Genomic DNA, 18600 nt, shown 5'->3' on the forward strand with positions numbered 1-18600 from the left:
TGGTTCTACTGTTAACAAATGGCGCCCTTGTGCGATCGAGTAGTTATCCCTGCCGATGTTAACAAGTTAACACAAAGTGTCTCCAGTGGTTAGCATAAGAGGGGAGAAAACAAGGCAGAGTTAAATCTGTCTATCTGCGCACACAGCAGTGATTGCTCGATGCACTGTCGTCTCGCCTCTTCTTCGATGCCTTGACAAATGCACGCAACCACAATCATAAGAAAAAAAATGATGAAAATATACTCCAAAACGCTGACAACTGGTGAGGTTCTCTGAAGGAAAACAAATGGCAATCGCCCCTACCGGAAAAGCTCATAAATTTTCTCGGAAATACGTCACGGCTATTTGTGCATAGAGTCCATTGGTATATAAAAACATTGGGGGGGAAAAAAAAAGAGAGAAAAAAGCCAATAGTTCTCATCGCTTTCTTGTTGATAGTGACTTCACAAACATGAAGGCCGGGCACTTCCGGGTATGGAAATGGGAAATAATTGCTTTGGAAATGATTTCTGTTGCCAGGGCAACCCACGTTTATACAAAAATGACCTTGGGTAGGTATGCATATAGGTTGTCATTAACAAACAAACAAAAAAAAACAACAACAACAAAAAAAAAACATCAGGGGGCACATGGGATTTTAAAATCTATTTAAAAAGTAGCATACATACAACAAACTTTTTTTTTTTTTTTTTTTTTTTTTTTTTCCAGTCTCTGCTTTTATTTAAAGTTAACTGAATTACTTGTTTTGGAAAAAAAAAACGGATGAAAGTCTCAACGCCTGCATGAAGCTTAACCTCACCAAGTATCAACCAGACTACAAAGCCATCAGCAAAACCATGCATCACCAGAAGTCGCATTAATGGTAAGAAATACTCAGCAAAATAATTCAGACTTATTGTACTTTAAAAGTGTTGAAATTACATAAAATGCACACATTACTTGTACTTTTAGTTTTAAACATATTGTATGGCTCTCACGGAATAACATTTAAAAACATGTGGTGTGGGCGGCACGGTAGTCGAGTGGTTAGCACGTCCGCTTCCCAGTTCTGAGGTCTCCGGTTCGAGTCCAGGCTCGGACCTTCCTGGGTGGAGTTTGCATGTTCTCCCCGTGCCCGCGTGGGTATTCTCCGGGTACTCCGGTCTCCTCCCACATTCCAAAGACATGCATGGCAGGTTAATTGGGCGCTCCGAATTGTCCCTAGGTGTGAGTGTGGATGGTTGTTCGTCTCTGTGTGCCCTGCGATTGGTTGGCAACCAGTCCAGGGTGTCCCCCGCCTACTGCCCAGAGCCAGCTGAGATAGGCGCCAGCAGCCCCCGCGACCCTTGTGAGGAATAAGCGGTCAAGAAAATGGATGGATGGATGGATGGATGGATGGATGGAACATGTGGTGTTCATGGCTCTCTCAGCCAAAAAGGTTCCCGACCCCTGCTCTAGCAAGATGAATTCTCGCAGTATTTGTGAGTTCACAAACGCCAAAGAATACATCTTGTACCGCTCCCGTTGATTTCCGCCAATCCGAACCACTGGTGGTACGGACCAATCACAGAGTGACATTGTGTTTGGGGGTGGGATATGCAACTGTGACGAAACCAGGAAGCCAGCGCTAACACCGGGGCTAACAAACAAACCTAACATGGACGAATGGACGCTGCAATTAATTCTGTTCTTGCAGAATTACTCACCGTTTCCTTGTTGAATGTTGAACAGCGAGAGGCGCTTCGTGCATTTCTAGCTGGTAAGATGTTCGTGCTTTTCTTCCCTTTGGCAAGAACGAAGACGAAATTTTCACCGGTGGCCGTGATTGGTTAAAACAAACAGAATACCGCATCGTCCAATCAGGTTGAATTATTGTATAGAATGTCCTGCCTTTCCCAAGCAAATTACCGTGGAGAGTTACCAGATGGATATCGCAGAGAACTCACTTGAGTGAAGCGCATATCCATTTGGCTATTGCCAGGTTAGTGGGACTGTGGTCAAAGTTAAAACCAGATTCCAAATTAAAACCAGACACATGATGGCACAACACTGTTATGTTTTGTTTTGTTCATCCAAAATGCTTTGCGCTGCTTGGGGGTAGGGCTGTTCCATTTTGCCTAACAAGAAAATCCTGATTATTTTTTCTCAAACCCGATTTTCCGATAACGAATACGATTTCTTTGTCAAATAAAAATGATTACAATTTTTTTTTTAAATATTATTTAAACTTAATTAGTTTTTCTTTGAACTCAAAGTGCCAGTGAATTTAACTCTGTTAACACACAGAAATCCCTTGGGATTTAAGAGCATTTTACTTATACAACAGACTTCAGCTATGTTCTTATTTAAACAAATAATGTAAGAAGAAAGTGCATCTACCATTTGAAACATAGTTAAGTAAGGTGAGGTAGGTAGGCAGCCTACAGTCACATTTCTTTCTGGTCTTACTTAAACATAAATCCATGATTAGTGCAAACAGAATGATCCTTTGGCATGATCAGCACTCATCTTTACAAGTGACGACAGGTCTCTCTGTTCTTCATAAAACACAAATGAATAAATAAAGTGCAAAGTTGCAAACCGTTAACTTTTGTTAAATGAATAACCTACAATTAGTCAAGTCAATCTCTAACACGTCCTGTCAGTCAGCAAGTCAGTCTGCCGGTCAGCCAGACAGCCTTTAGACAAGTTTAGGTATGCAGGCTTCAAGGTTCTTGAGAGGAACACAAGTCCGTCTCGTTTTTGAAACCATGCCATTTCCACACTACAGATATACTTTTGCCCGATTTATTAAAACCCTTTAAAGGTACACTCAGTATTATACAGTGGCATCTAGTGGTGAAATAATAAATCATTCGGAAAAAAAAAACTATTGTTTGTGTTAGTAGTATGTAAAAAGATATGTTGTATCGCATAAACGTACTTTTTTAAAATATAACGGTTAGTCTAGAAATCGCAAATTATCTTACATGTCCGCGCCTCGCCTGCTAGTGTCTGCCATGTTTCGCCGCCATCTTTCTGCTACGGGTGCCGTCAAAGACAAATTTCAGCGCTCCATTTCTTAACGCGTTTTTGGAACGCACTTCCGGTTTGTATGGCGACCGCATGTCCACGAAGAAGAAGAGTTTCCGGTCCCCGAAGAGAGCATTATCAAGCATCACACTTACTTTGGGAATTTATTTTATTTCAGCGCGACAAAACAAGAGTTTATATTGTAGCCGCATTTGCCAGATGGAGAGAAATGAGGAACAGACTAGGTTTGGGACGTGCCGGTGCCTTCGACTGCTTTCTACTTGACCGGTAAGTAAGAGTACATTTGTGTTTACGTTTTGAGAGCGAGAGAAAAAGTATACTCCGTACTAATTAATACGATGTTCGTACCTTTGTTTTACGATCACTGTATCTGTTGATTAGCAACTCCGCACCACTCGAACGATTTCGTTATGTAGCTACTTGCTTTGAAAAAAAAAAAAGATTCCCGCTGGCACGTTATATTTAGAGTAAATGCGCAAGTTATTGTGTAATGTAATGTAACTGTGATTTCGGAGGTATATTTGCCCATAACTTCAATAGAGAATCTAAAGCATACTGTATTAGTGGAGGAGTTGAAAATTATTTTCGTTGTGGTTGGTGAAAATAGGGTTCTCGAAATTAATTTTCGGCAGGGAATAACTTTCTGGACTTAAATGCTGGCTGTACCGTAAGCACTGCTAGAGTCTGAACTCTCTCACTCAAGTGTGTACTGGTCCATTGTGTAATTGGGTGCACAAGAATTTACAGGCTGCCACGTTTTCCACGGAAATTCGACAAGCAAGCAGCCTTTGCATATTCTATGCAGTATGCAGTCAAGTTACTTTTATCTAGCTAATACAATGTTTTGGGCCCAAAAACTAAACTTACCTCTATTTTGGGGGCTTTGTTGGAAAGTTGGTGACATATAGTAGTATCATCAATTATTCTATTTTATTTTATAATTGTGTTTTTGTTTGTGTCACACTAGATCAACAGCCAAACTTGAGGGGTTCCAGAACCATATTCTGATGTATACAAGCATTCATGCACCGTTTAAATACATCACCGACCTGCAAGAAAAAAAAATATCAAGGGGAGAGTCAGCAGCCATATTGGAATGCCCCGAATGAGGACACTTGAATGGAGGACCCCAGAAGGCTTCGGTGTTGTACCACCAGTATCTCCACCTACCATATCTGAGCTGCAACAAACTGAAGTCAGCCGACGTCTTGGTATGTCATTTACATATGGACGGCATTGCACACTACATGAACTTTTTGTGTGAAGCAATACGGAATGGTCACATGTACAAGCACCACTTGTTTTACACAGGACCTGCTGACCAGGTGTCTGAAGCCATGGAGTGACTCCTCCCTCACTTTCCTCAGCAAGCCTTTGAAGAATATGATATCATCGTTGGTGGGAACATGCCCTCACTCCATAACATGTACTTGTGCAGTCAAGGAGCATGTCAAACTTAATAAAACCAGCAAACATTGAAGTGACTTCATTTTTACTGCAGTCTGTTCACACAATCAATGGACAAGCCTTCCTTAATTATGCCCCAATAACATCATAGAGTAGGCGAAAAGTAGTGTTACAGATCATACTGTGTTCGGGAGAGTTTGAGGAATGTTGCAATGTTAATGGGGGGCAATGTCAGCACACACACACACACACAAAAAAAACCATCATGGTATTGAGTTAATCAGATATTTTAGCTGTGTACAACACATACCTGCTCTGTAACACTACTTTTGGCCCAAACCTGTATGTCTATTTTCCATATTTTGAAATGCACAGCGTATTGGTAAAATTCTGGAACAACTGCAATTCATGTAGCTCATTATATTCTAACAGCATTTTTTTTTTTTTTTAGTTAATATGTTCATTTCATGTAGACTTTTATTTTACTTTATTTTATTCATTCATTTTCATGTACTGTACCTTACATTCATTGGCCAATGAAGAATTCCTTGTCATTGCAAGCATTTATAATAATTCTCCAGGCTTTTGATGTTTTACATTTCTGGTCATAATAGTGTTAGGTTAGGTGTCGAATGAACACTGCATGTTGACGCCAAAGGAAATAGTATTTTTTTAGTTATTCAAAATGTACAAATTAACACACAACAACAATATACAAGTTATACAAACTACAACAACAAGTGTCAGACATGGACTAATTATATGCCAGGTAAAAAACCTTTGTATTGTCCTCAAGGATCTGGGAAAGTGTCACTTATTTGCTACAAGTCCACCAAGGTGCTGCAGTCTGGGATCCAGGTACAGGAAATCATGGTGGTGCTGATGTGGGATCCAGGTACAGGAAATCATGGTGGTGCTGATGTGGGATCCAGGTACAGGAAATCATGGTGGTGCTGATGTGTCAAAAAGTATTTCTTGGTGTCAGTCTATCAGCTGGACTTGGATATCTTCATGTTCCTCCATGGTCATTTCCTGTACGAGTCTCTGCAAGAAGGTAACAATTGTATGTCAGATGAGGTACCAAACAATGAACTGAAAGTCACTGAGCCAATGAAGTACATTATTATATGAGCAAGACTATTTGTGAAAGCCATGTAAATTCCTGCACATCGAAGTACAAGGAAGCTGTTGTATCTTCAATCAAAACTAATTAAGTTGCTTAGTGATATTTATTAGGTAAAATTGTTCAACATGGTGACAAATCGATATCTGAGTAAAGGGTTTCAAATGTTTTTGTAAGCAGCACTTTTCTGAGTGGTTAGTAGCAACAAGACACGGGGGGGTTACGAGTCTGAGTTGCAGATGTGTCGTTCAGTTAACACCATTATTTTTGCACGATATACTAAACATATCAGCAAACTATGTAATCTAAATACCACATATTCCAAGCAAAGGTATGTTTTGAGCCATTCACATGCATGCTCGAATGGAATTATTTTTCCATGATGACATAATTGTACGTTACGAGGCACCGCGTTCTCTTCCTCGTCGTCTCTCTCGCCCCCTTTGAGATGGTCCACATGTCTATAAAACGTATAACATAACTGTGTGTTCTCTGTTGCATGGTTTAGTTACACTAACAAATATGAACATAGATAGCCATTATCATTAGCTGACGTACAGTATTTCCAAACAATGCCGACAAAAATATTAATTCTGAAATTAAATGACTAAATCACAATTATTAGGGATCTGTACAGTATGTCTAACAAATGCAATTCACTTACGTCATCACTCGAGGGAATACCAGAAGTTGTTTGCGTTCTGTTCCGGTGAAATTGGTGGTAGGCTGTTGAAGTAGGGTCTCTCTGGGACGCCGTAGTTCGTGTGCTTAAAATCATTGCATTATCTTGTTTGACCGATAGATGGCGGTCGTGAGCTACACACTAGGGCTTTAAGATACTATTATTATAGTATATCCATACATGGCAATCTGCCAGCTGCCGTGATGTATTTGGTATTGACGTAAAACTCCGCTTTTCTGCTTTCAGAAGCCGTTGGAATTAAATTGCTCGTCCGAACGGTTCAGGAGTTACGGTGATTTGGCGAATAAAAACAAAAACAAAAAACTTGTTTTTTCCAGTCGGGTTCGTATTCTGAGGGATAATTATGTTCACTTGCCTGGGCAAACCTAGCAGAATCGTCTGTGACCATGGTTGTTATTGTTGTTTAAGACTGTGCACTCGTGGGAGGAAGTGGAAATGCAGAAGAAACTACGGTGGCTTAGATAAACCAAAAATGGTGCAACGTTGAAAATCGAATGTACCGATTTTTAATGTTTTTAAAATTGTTTTAACCAGAAAAGACGGTTACGGTGCAAAATCGATTTATCGCGTAGTTGGGGGTACTAGTCTGGAAAAAAATATTATCATACTTAATACATCACTGAAAAAAGGTTGAGAACCACTTGCCCTACATGATCCTGATCTAGCTAGTTTAGGGCTAAGTTGCTAACGTTAGGATAATGTTACAATTTATAACATTAGCCTAGCCGAAAGGGACAGTTTAAAAACAATATACTGGGTACAAAATCCTCCTGTACAATAATTGCCAGTAGTTTAAAACAATGATTTAGTTGGAAACAAATTTAAAACTTACCTGTGAATGTTTTCAACGTATGTAGAGTATGTTTGAATAGCCTATATGCAGTCACTCACTGGAAAGACGTTTATTTATTTCTGCCTCGCTCACCTTACGATCATCTCGCAGGAGACGGCGCGACCTGTCAATCAACTAGAGAGGCATTGGCACCCACGTGTTAGCAACAAAGTCCTCATCATGTCCCGCCCTACTTATTCTCTGATTGTCGCGTCACCCCGGGTTTTCACCGGATGCGGTTGCGGTGCGGTTGCGGTGCGGTCCGGCGACGCAAGCAATTAGATTCCATTCATTCGAATGGTGCAGTTTACACCGCTTGCGGGTGCGTTGCGTGTCGACTGCGGAAGGCCTGCGGCGTGCCGCAAGCCTTCCGCAAGGATAGACCTATTTTCTATTTTTGCCGGACGCCGCAGCGGTAGGCCTCCGGCAAATGGCAAGCTAGCACAAAACACATCGAGCGGGACAGGAAGACCGAGGCAGTTTCAAAATAAATTTCCGGTTACCTTTCAGAATAAAACACTTGCCAGCTCCTATTTCGCAAGTTTTTCAGCAAAACGTGACGTGGGCGTCGCCGGGCCATGTGCTCATTCACGGTTTAGACACCAGCGAACATGGACGAGGAGAGGTTTATATTGGAGGTGGAAAACCACAAAATAATATATGACACGGCACATCCTTTTTATAAGGACTGTAATGTATTGTGAGTTTGATGTTCGCGATTGCTTGTTGTGCCCGTCTCGCTTGCCGTACTGAGCGGCAGCCGGACGCGGAAGACAGAAATAAAGAGTGGACCCGCACTGACCCGACTCTCGTTATTAATATACTTTACAAGGACAACCAAAAAAAGGATGCTGCATGGAATCTCATATCTTTCTGCTTCTCTGTTGAGCAGACTTTTTGTATGTTTGTCGTTGTGAAATGCCACATGATCGCGCGCGCGCGGTCCCGCGAGACACATTGGGAAGTGGGCGGCGACGGAGCTGCCGGACCGCAGCTGTGCGGAGCCGGTGTGGATTGACAAAAAAATTGACCCGTCCGGAGCACGCAGTCAAGACGCACCGCACCGCAACCGCACCGCAACCGCATCCGGTGAAAACCCGGGGTCAGTCCTCATGCCTTTTAATTAACCAATAAGACAGCGAGTCCAGACCAGCCAGTTAGAGGCAGCGGAGAGTGGGTCATGGCCACTGATCTGGCCACTGATCTGGATAGCCGAGCCCGAGCTCTGGCAGAGCCGATCCAGTAATATCTACAGATCAGTGGTCATGGGTGAATGGTGCGCAAAACCTGCGCATCCAGGAGGATACAGAAGTGGGTATACGCAAAATTAAGAATTTAGAAGTGGGTATGCGATAAGCTCTTGGCAAAATTATCAAAATTGTCCTCTGTTCACTTTATTTCTTTAAATCACTTTTTTTCCTTACTAAGGTGTAATGATGCAATCGTTCCCTCATCATGAGCACTGGTATGCGTGAACTATGAGCTGAACAAGCTGTGCCATGTCCAAATTACCTTTTTAGTTTTAACAATGGAACAAGTGAACATGGGATTTTACAGATGTCAGAGAAAAATAGTAGTTACTAGTTGCTAGTTACATCTTCAAAGCATGTCATGCAATAACAAACAGGATTACTCTCACATTTCCTCCCATCCTTTGCAGTACAAACAAACAATTTAGATTTTTAAATGATAGACAAAAGTATGTCCATTCTTAAGTACTATTTTTTTTCTTTCCTGAGTGAGCAGCCACCCATTGTGTTGAGGTATGGTGGCGGTTTCTATAAATGGCAGCTGCTGAAGAGACAATTTCTCTCTAAGGGCTCTGAGGTTCTTACACGTCCTACCATTATACCTCTAGGATTGACGCCTTTGGAATTTACACAGACTTCAAGTAACATCTTGTCAGAAAGGCTTCAATAATGGCTCTTACCAAGCAAGACTATTATTTGAAACCTTTTGACAGGCAGTTGTAAATGTCACCTTATTATCAAGATCTCATACCCGCTTTTTGTCCGATGAGTGATTTACACGTTTGTGTGCACCAAACATGTGAGCTTGCTATCAGCCAAGAAACAAATGATAAACATAGCTTTACAATATCAAACAAGTGTCGTCTTTTCATTGGTCTTTCCATCACTTACCAATTTTACATTGGGTTTAACTTTTGGGCGATATATATGGTTCTTCATTTGGGTGGTTTTCTATTTTTCTGCAAGAGGCAGATTTGCACAATGAAGTAAGACAAAGCAATTTGAATATAATGTCATAAACACTGGGAAGACCTGTTAGTCCTGTACATAGTGTTGTATTTCCTATATAGAATTATGCATTTGTTTAAATAACATTTGGGATACAAAAAAAAGTCAAAACACTGTCGTCTCAAAAATAAAATAAAAACTAAGGTAAAAGTACAACAAAAAATGTAGGTAGAGACTAGAAAAGCTCTAGGTGGTTGCTTCTCAGGTATGCAGTGCATCAAGTGACTCACATCACAGACAGGAAGCAGAAAGCCGTTTTTTTGGGTTTTTTTTTTCAGTGATACCCATCTGTACATTGTCGCTTACTCATCTTGGTATCATTAATGCTTTCCTTGTCCATGTCATTGAACGGTATCGTTCATAGAAAATATATTTATCATAAATAGCTTTTTAATACCTTGTGTAAAATACAAGTCAATTAAAGTAGTTAAAAAAAATTACATTTTAAAAGTGCTAGTTCCACTTTTGCAAGACCTTGATTGGAACGACCAAGCTGTAGTCTGAGGACGCAGTGTCAAACTTTCTGTATGCAGCTTTGATTTGGACCAAAGGAAGTGTGTTTTTGTACAGTATATGTGGTGAATGTTTCTTCTCACTTCTAGCCTCTCATTCAAGACAGAAGGCTCTTTATAGTTGTTTGTAGGTGAAGAGTGGGCCTGATGGCAGAAAGTTGGCACTCAGACAAGGCCGGCAGTCTGCAGACGCTTACTGGAAATGGAACAAGAGCCAAAGCTCTAGGTTGGTTGACCCAGCCTGAAGTAGGGAGTGTTTTGCTGATTACGGGGATGACTCAATGAGAAAGTGATGAGTGGAGGGATGTACCATGCACCACCACAGTCCATATCTACAAGCTGGATCAGCAGCATTCTATACATTATATGTTTGTGAGTGTGGATGGTGTACCCCGCCTACTGCCCAAAGCTCGCTGGGATAGGCTCCAGCACCCTTGTGATTAGTAAGCGATTAAGAAAATGGATATATAAATAGAGAGAGAGAGAGAGAGAGAATAGGTGTATAGATGGATAGAAAGATAGTTTCAAAGCCCACAATTTAAACAATTCCATGTATTAATTTTATTCATTTGGGCTTGCAGCTCATGAAACCCCAAAAAATAGAATAGTGTGAAAATATCATTATATACTTCTCAGTTTTTGCAGAAAATATAGTCAAAATATAGTGTTTTCAGAACAATATGTCAATCTTCCAAACTTGGTTGGGAATTGCCTTGCCTTGCCTTATCAATAATGCCTTGATGCGCCGTGGCATTGGTGCAATCAAGCTGTGGCATTGCCTGGGATTTATGGAAGCCCAGATTTCCTTGATGCTTGTCAGCTATTCATTGCTTATGGGTCTGGTAGCCTTCATTATCCTCTTGGTAATACACCATAGATACTCCCAGGGTCTGAAATTGGCATAACTGCTTTACAACCTCAAGTTCATTCTGAGTATAATATGCTGATCTTCATACCCATAATTCCTCTCTATTGAGCCTTTTCAGGCTACCAGGTGTTGTTACCACACACAGAGGAGCAACAGGCTGCTTATCAGTGCTAAAGAACATGACAGTATGTCGACACGTGTTGCCAGCGGCCAGGCACTCACTTGTGTTTTACCCCTCGGCAGAAGAAATATTAAACTACACCTACGTATTTCTTTTTTAGCTGCAGAGCATCCGCTTACCCTCTAGACATCACAAGAGCTATCTTACAATTCCAGCAAGGATTTTTGTTCTGCTGAAGGTAGTTAGAGGCAACTTCTGACGGATTTTATCATCCACATTGTAATTCCTGATGTGTTTTGCCAAACCAAACAACTTCCTGACACACAGATGAAAGGTTTTAGTCTTGACTTGTCTGCACCCCCAGGGCCCAATAAGAGAAGGTGAACAAAAAGGATTACTTTGTATTAGCTTAAGGAACTGGTGAAAGCACAGCATGTAAGCAGACACAGACACAAATACTTCAATGTCACTATAGTTTGCCTGTCATTGTACCAAAGATCAGTCTGAGCGCAACACATGAATTCATTTCCCTTGATACCACATCTTATCACTTTGTCTCACTTTGTCAACAGTTTATCTGAAATTGTTATTTTCCTATTAGCCACTTTCACTTTGCAGTCTGCGCTGCCAGTAAATTGGTGCACTAGCGATGTGGATGATTGGGGCTAATTCTTTGTTCCATTGTCATTTTTTGATTCAGAGGCATCAAAATGTCCGAAAAGCATTTAAACGTTCTCGGCGGAAATATTTGTGTTGACTAGTGATGTTTGATTTTGTTGTATACTGTAGTGGACCCCCGCTGTTCACCAGTGACCGGGCTGATCCACAAATATCGAAAATGCGCAGATTCATGGCCTGCCACTGACAGAGGGCTGGGAAAAAGCTTTGAAAATGGTGACTTACGGCCTGTGTGTTTCCTATCACCACAGAGGTCCGGGACTAACTGGCAGTCCAGTAATCTCAGACATCTCCTTGATTCGTCTATCACCTCATGCACCGACTGGGCCGGGTGAGTCTCCATTCAGCCCTCCACATCCCTACGTCAGCCCCCACATGGAGCAGTACCTTCGCTCAGTACATGGCAGCCCCACCCTCTCCATGATCTCTGCGGCACGAGGACTGAGCCCTGCCGATGGTGAGACCTACCAATGCAATGTATGAATGAAACAAAAATACAAAATGCACAAAAGGAATTTTACTTAAATTTCCATCCATTCATCCATCCATCCATCCATCCATCCATTTTCTTGACCGCTTATTCCTCACAAGGGTCGCGGGGGGTGCTGGCGCCTATCTCAGCTGGCTCTGGGCAGTAGGCGGGGCACACCCTGAACTGGTTGCCAGCCAATCATAGGGCGCACAGAGACAAACAACCACCCACGCACACAAGCACACCTAGGGAAAATTCAGAGCGCCCAATTAACCTGCCAGGCATGTCCTTGGAATATGGGGGGGGACTGGAGTACCCGGAGAAGACCCACACAGGCACAGGGAGAACATGCAAACTCCACCCAAGAACGCCGGAGCCTGGACTCGAACGCGAGCCCTCAGTACTGGGAGGCGGTCGTGCTAACCACTCACCACTGCCCTTGCTTAAATTTAATTTACATTATTTATTTTTAAAGTTTTTCACTCACACAAACTTTTTTTTTTTTTTTTTTTTTTTATCCAACCCTATCATGCATTTTCACAGCTTAAATCAGACGTAGCATTCACTGCCAGTCATTTTGGAAAATTTTAAAATTGTCAATACTCACGTGATATTACATTCAATAATTATATATAAACCGAATCTACCAAATAACAGAATAGACTCCCTACTTTTTGCCCCGTCCCATTATTTTATAATTTACAGTAGAAAAATGTAGGTTTGCCAAAATACAGCCGTTTCTCCCATGGACTCTGAAACTGTGTTTATTTCGTATAAAATGGGGCAATGATGTCATCTACCGGTGGTTGGGCGTCAGTAAAGTTGTTTCCAAGTTTGATATTTACAGTGCCGCATGCTCAGATTCGCCCCCATTTAGCACCGCTCTAAAAAATACAATTGACAAGTATACTTGTCCAAGGCAGTGAATGAGTTAAGCAACCACAATTACAAAATGCAAAATAAGACCCAAATGTAATAATATACCCATAATATCAGCACGCTTTGTACAAACTAATATTAATAATGACAGTAAATATGCATTTATTACAATTGCCAACACATTTTACCTACTTGATGATCAATAAAACAGCGTACATGCATTTAATACTGGTAAAAGTGTTTTGTTTTTTTTGTTATTTGTTTTGTTTTGTTTTGTTTTTTGCTTTCCAAGAAAACATTCCCACGTTTGTGTTTATTATTTTTGCAGAGCCAAGGAAACCACAGATGTAAACTGTGGCTTATTGTAATTCATCGATAGCCTGGACAAACGTTTTCATGCTGACAAGCTTAGAGTCAATATAAAAACAGGTTGAAAAAAAAGTGAAACTTTGTTTTAAATTATTATTGATGTTTCCAACAATTCAACAAGGGATGCATTGCAGTACTGTAGCTGCCTGCTTCCATTCATTCAAATTCTCATTCTGCTGTGTTTGTTGATAGAGTCATACACAAACAATCCAAAGCCAAGAGTCACACTGTATAATTAGATTACTACTGTTAGAGGCTGGTGCACAGACAGCTTATGCGCTGCACAGACCTATTATAGAAAAAAAAGTGCAAATTGATTAAAATTTCTAGTTAATCTTGAATCTTATGTATTTGGTTTAGTATCCCCTTTGTGGTGATCCCAACCCCAAATCCAGTGGCGTTCAACCAGCAACAATATTAATCCACCAAAGCCCACATCCCTGTCCAGAAACTTATCACCAGTGGGGTGTGACAGGAAATGGGAGAAAAGGAATGCAGACATCAATTCGCAACAGATGTTATTTCAAGGCATTTGACGCATTGAACAAGGTTAAGACCCACACTCATATGTGTGCCCACTGTGAAATGAGTGGAAACTTACACAGGTAGATTCTGAGACACAACACAAAATTGTTTAAGGAGGCAAACATTTTCAAAATTGCCATTTCAAAAAAATGGGACAAAGGGGGGTGAAAGAGCTCAGAGACATATGGTGGGGCAAGACCATTTAGAATTTGAAGACAAATTGAATAATCTTAAAAAGAACTCTAAATTGCAATGACAGCCAATGAAGAGAGACCAGAATTAGGGTTTTGCGCTCCCTCCTGCGAGCACCAGTTCGGAGACGAGCAGCAGCGTTTTGGACCAACTGGAGATGCTTGAGGCAGGACTGGCTGACTCCAAGATAAAGTTTTGCGTGGTCTTGTCAAAGTACAGACTTACAATTGAAATGACCTTAAAAATACCATTCACGTTTGAAAACTATCCCGTGTTGCTGCAAATGAAAATAGTTCAGCAAGGAAGAATAGGCAAAATTTCGGCAGACGTGTGAAAGACTCACTGCCATTCATAGAAAATGCTTGATTGCAGTTGTTGCTGAAGGGGGCCCAATCAGTTACTAGGTTTAGGGTAAAAGTATTTTTCCATTCAGAGGCAGGTGCTTTGAATGGTTTTGTTTCATTAATAAAAAATAAATAAATAAAAATTTTAAATACTGCATTGTATGTCTACTTGGGTTATCTGGATGTAATATTACTTTTGTTGATCTTAAACATTAAAATATGAAGAAATTATTTGAGAAGGCAAATACAGTTTCACTACACTGTATTTGTATAAAGAAACCAACTGGCAAGCACTTGGGGATGAGGCAAGGAAAAAAACAAACAAACTCAAAAACACTAAAGGCTAGTGGGGTTGAGTTCGGAGACCGAGTACAGGGACAGCAAGTATTGCCCAATGGAATGTACTCAACAACAACTACAAAATTATGTCAAAACTGAAAAAGGAAAAAGGAAAGATGCACACCTTTTTGCTGGACCATCACTGTGACATCTCCTTTGACTGCATGTATGTGAACATGTTCCTTGTGTGGTGAAATACATGAAAAAAAATACAGAAGAGCAATTTAATTTTCCTTTATGATTAAAATTAGTATGACAAAAAAAATGTTTCCTCTGTAATGACGGAACTACTTCTTTTTACTGGCGATTTAACATTGAGGTTTCAACCCTGACCTTTATTATGTGCTTCCCATTTCTCCGGCAGTTACCCACGAACACTTAAAAGACCGAACCCTATTCACGCTCCCTCCACCACCGCCAGGGGCCAACCCCACAGAATACTACCATCTGATGGCCAGTGCCAGCCAGCGAAACCCATATGGCGACCTCTTGATTCAGAGCGGTGCGGCGGCGGCAGCAGCGGCGGCAGCTCATTTGCCAGATTACATCAGTCCAGTTGACGGTAAGAACAACTCTACTCACTTTCAGGTGGGATTAAGTCTCTTACTGCCACACGTTATCCAAAAAACAGCTTGTTGCAACATGGCCCGGGCTGATCTCTTATACTCTGCTGCCACCTGCTGGCGGATTTCAAGCATTTTAACTCACCTTTTAAAGCAAACAAAATTTTGTGTGCTTTTACTTCATTTACAATGTGAGTACCAATTGAAATATCGCATTCCATTCTTCCATTAGAAAAAAAAAGTACGTTTCTACCTTATTCCGTTTCTTTAGATCACCATTTGAAAATAAATCCTTTGAGTGACAGTGAGCGAAAATTGAAAATGAGAAAACAAGCTTTTTGTGACAAGATACACATTTTCTCCACAAAAGTGACTTTGACACTAGTATTTTTTGTTTAGTGACGCTCTATGAATTAGGTTTAATGTGACAATGGGTTTTTGATCATTCACGTCATCTTCACGTTCAATTTCATGTTTCATTGTAATTCCATACACTGGCAGCCCATTGAAAAGAGACACAATGCTGCCATCTGATGGCCATAGTTTGTGGCTGTTTTTTATTCCACAAGCCATTGACCACTTAGACGTTGCACTGGCCATTTATTAAAAAAATAAATAAATAATCAAAACCTAGATGACATCATTTGACGTTTATGGCGGCATACGTCGTGATTTTGCTAAACGTTATTAAACGTTTTTGGCAGTCAAAGAGTTAATGAATTAATAAGTGCAAAGAGAGCCAAGAAGAACTCAAAAATGATCAAGAGGTGTTTTTCTTTTCCTCCAACCACCTCAGTGACCACCACTGTGCTGTCTACCCGCGCTTGTTTGAACAGACTATTTACTCTAATACCTCCAACCGCCACTACTCGCACCAATGTGGTGCCCACACTGACTGTCACCATCCCAGTGACTTTCATTTTGTGTTCCATAATACGAGTGGTGAGTGGTCAAGATTTGGCCTTGTATCTGTGTGGAGGCCTTTGCTTTGCGGCCTCGAGAGTACACAGGGCCCATATAGACCCAGGCAGCCATCTAATGGCTTGCACTGGCAGTCACAGTCAGAATCAAAGACCTTATTTACTGCCAGGGTAAGAGAAGACGAGTAGAGGCTGAGGTGGTAAATATGTGCTTCATCAGATGGTGTTTGCTTTGGACGGCAACACAGATAAAAACATCGCAAAAAAATTACTTTACGTCTGCAGTAATATTCAGCAGACCCACCGCAAAAAGTACAAGACCTCAGTGACCCCAAAGTATGGCTGATCAGCAACTTACTCATACTTCTGGTTTACTTAAGAGAAAGTACTTTGCTAAACCTTTGATTGAACTCTTTCACAGGGTACTCGGTATTTTGTTTGAGAAGCAAAATTGTAGACGTGAGCAGTATGGTTTACATTAGGGTTCACCAATTCCGGTCCTCGAAGACCGGAGTCCTGCAGGTTTTACATGTTTCTGCTCACTAGCACACCTGATTCATATAATCAGCTCATCAGCACACCTGATAACAACCCTGATCTTTTGTATCAGGTGTGTTGGTAGGCAGACACATCTAAAACCTGCAGGACTCCGGACCTCGAGGTCCAGAATTGGTGAACCCTGGTTTGCATGGTTGTAGACCAGGGATGGGTAGCATAAATGATGGAGGGGGACACAATTTGTCAGCAATGTTACTTGGGGGCCACATGGGACCACACACTTCATATCCACATGTATGACTAAATATTTGTGTGCATTCATGCAAAATGTGTGGTCCAAATATATTTGATTTTTCATGCTACATTTCTCAGTGCTCACTCAAAAAAATGGTTCTCAATTTTATTTTTTCTACTGGCTAAATAAATAAAAGAATAAAATCACAGAATAAAATCATCTGGCTCCAGATATATTATTAAAATAAACTATACATCCACTTAAAATATGTTTCTGGATTCAGATAATGTCATTGTGTGCAACCAAGTTGAGAACATACATCTGAGTCAGTTCAAAAGGAAAGAGTTAGTTCACCTGGTAGTTGCACACAATAAAATCATCTGGATCCAGAAACAACTTTTAAGAAGATGTAGTTTACTTCCATCCATCCATCCATTTTCTTGACCGCTTATTCCTCACAAGGGTCGCTGGGGGTGCTGGCGTCTATCTCAGCTGGCTCTGGGCAGCAGGCGGGGGACACCTTGGACTGGTTGCCAGCCAATTGCAGGGCACACAGAGACGAACAACCATCCACACTCACAAGAACACCTAGGGAAAATTTGGGAGCACCCAATTAACCTCCCATGCATGTCTTTGGAATGTGGGAGGAGACCGGAGTACCCGGAGAAGACCCACGCAGGCACGAGAAGAACATGCAAACTCCACCCAGGAAGGCCGGAGCCTGGACTCGAACCGGAGTCCTCAGAACTCGGAGGCGGACGTGCTAACCACTCTTTCACCGTGCCGCCATGTAGTTTGCTTTTTTTTTTAAATTATCTGAAGCCAGATGATTTTTTTTTGTGTGGGTGTGTGTGTGTGTGTGTGTGTGGGTGTGTGTGTGTGTGGGTGCAACCACTCACCAAAATAAAATTGAGTACAATTTTTTAGGGCACATGTAGATCAACATTAAAAAATAACTACATACTGTGATTCTCCTGAGTGCAAAGAAAATCGTGCATGAACAGCAATCCAACATTAAGTGCAACAACTCATTTTGTGCACTTTAAAACACCTCACATTTTTAGTATTATTTAAGAATTATGTTTTCCCTGCATGTCATTCAAAATCTGCAAATAATTATTTGACCTATTCATGTTGTAGAATATGGCAATATACAATTTTGGTGCAAGCGCAACTAAGCCATGTCTGTCATCTAGTGGTGAATGGTGATATTACTACTTAAAACTACACAGTGGAACTCTGCTGTTCGGTGTTGATAGGGACTGGCCTGGCCCGCGAACAGCAAACATCCACATTTAATTCATTGAATAGCACTACTACAATGCACATAATGCATTACTGTATACTGTATGGTAGTTAAAAGAGCACTGGGTGATGGGCCTGATGACATTGGTGAGTGAATAATGATTAACAAGAGCACTGGTACGTGACCATCCATATAAAGCTAAATGAAAGCACATTTACATATTTTAGAATAGGAGGCATTCAGAATCAAATGTGCCATCGAGGGTGTAATGGTTGGGTGGGCAGAAAAATATCAGATTGGCTCTTATGAAGGTGTTGAGGTTCCCATGACAAAAGCAGCAGCCAAGGTAAATGTCCACCATCCCGAGGAAAGAAGAATTTCACTGTTGATGCAGCAGTCGGGGAGAGGGAGATAGTTGTGTGTACTGATATGGTGCTGAGACCATTGGGAGGAGGGGCTTTGACTTTTGACTATATACACAAACACTTAACTATATGTTGGTTC

General features: G+C 41.1%; 1 protein-coding gene and 1 long non-coding RNA gene across 4 annotated transcripts in view; both read left to right on the forward strand.

The window, feature by feature from the left end:
* Nucleotides 1-18600, forward strand: part of gli2a (GLI family zinc finger 2a) — a 93843-nt gene that overhangs the window by 54788 nt on the left and 20455 nt on the right. For 2 of the 3 annotated variants that reach the window (XM_077536227.1, XM_077536228.1), the window contains 2 exons: nucleotides 11766-11971; nucleotides 14999-15196. In XM_077536227.1, the coding sequence (XP_077392353.1) occupies nucleotides 11766-11971; nucleotides 14999-15196 (404 nt within the window). Of the gene's footprint in view, nucleotides 1-769; nucleotides 863-11765; nucleotides 11972-14998; nucleotides 15197-18600 lie in introns of all 3 variants that reach the window. The other variant, XM_077536229.1, reaches the window with a different exon arrangement.
* On the forward strand, nucleotides 2840-4467 carry LOC144030174 (uncharacterized). The gene is made up of 3 exons (XR_013287209.1): nucleotides 2840-3279; nucleotides 3980-4223; nucleotides 4324-4467. It is a non-coding gene; the product is annotated as an uncharacterized LOC144030174 (long non-coding RNA).

Source organism: Festucalex cinctus, chromosome 11 (genome assembly GCF_051991245.1).
Source record: "Festucalex cinctus isolate MCC-2025b chromosome 11, RoL_Fcin_1.0, whole genome shotgun sequence".
NCBI lineage: Eukaryota > Metazoa > Chordata > Actinopteri > Syngnathiformes > Syngnathidae > Festucalex > Festucalex cinctus.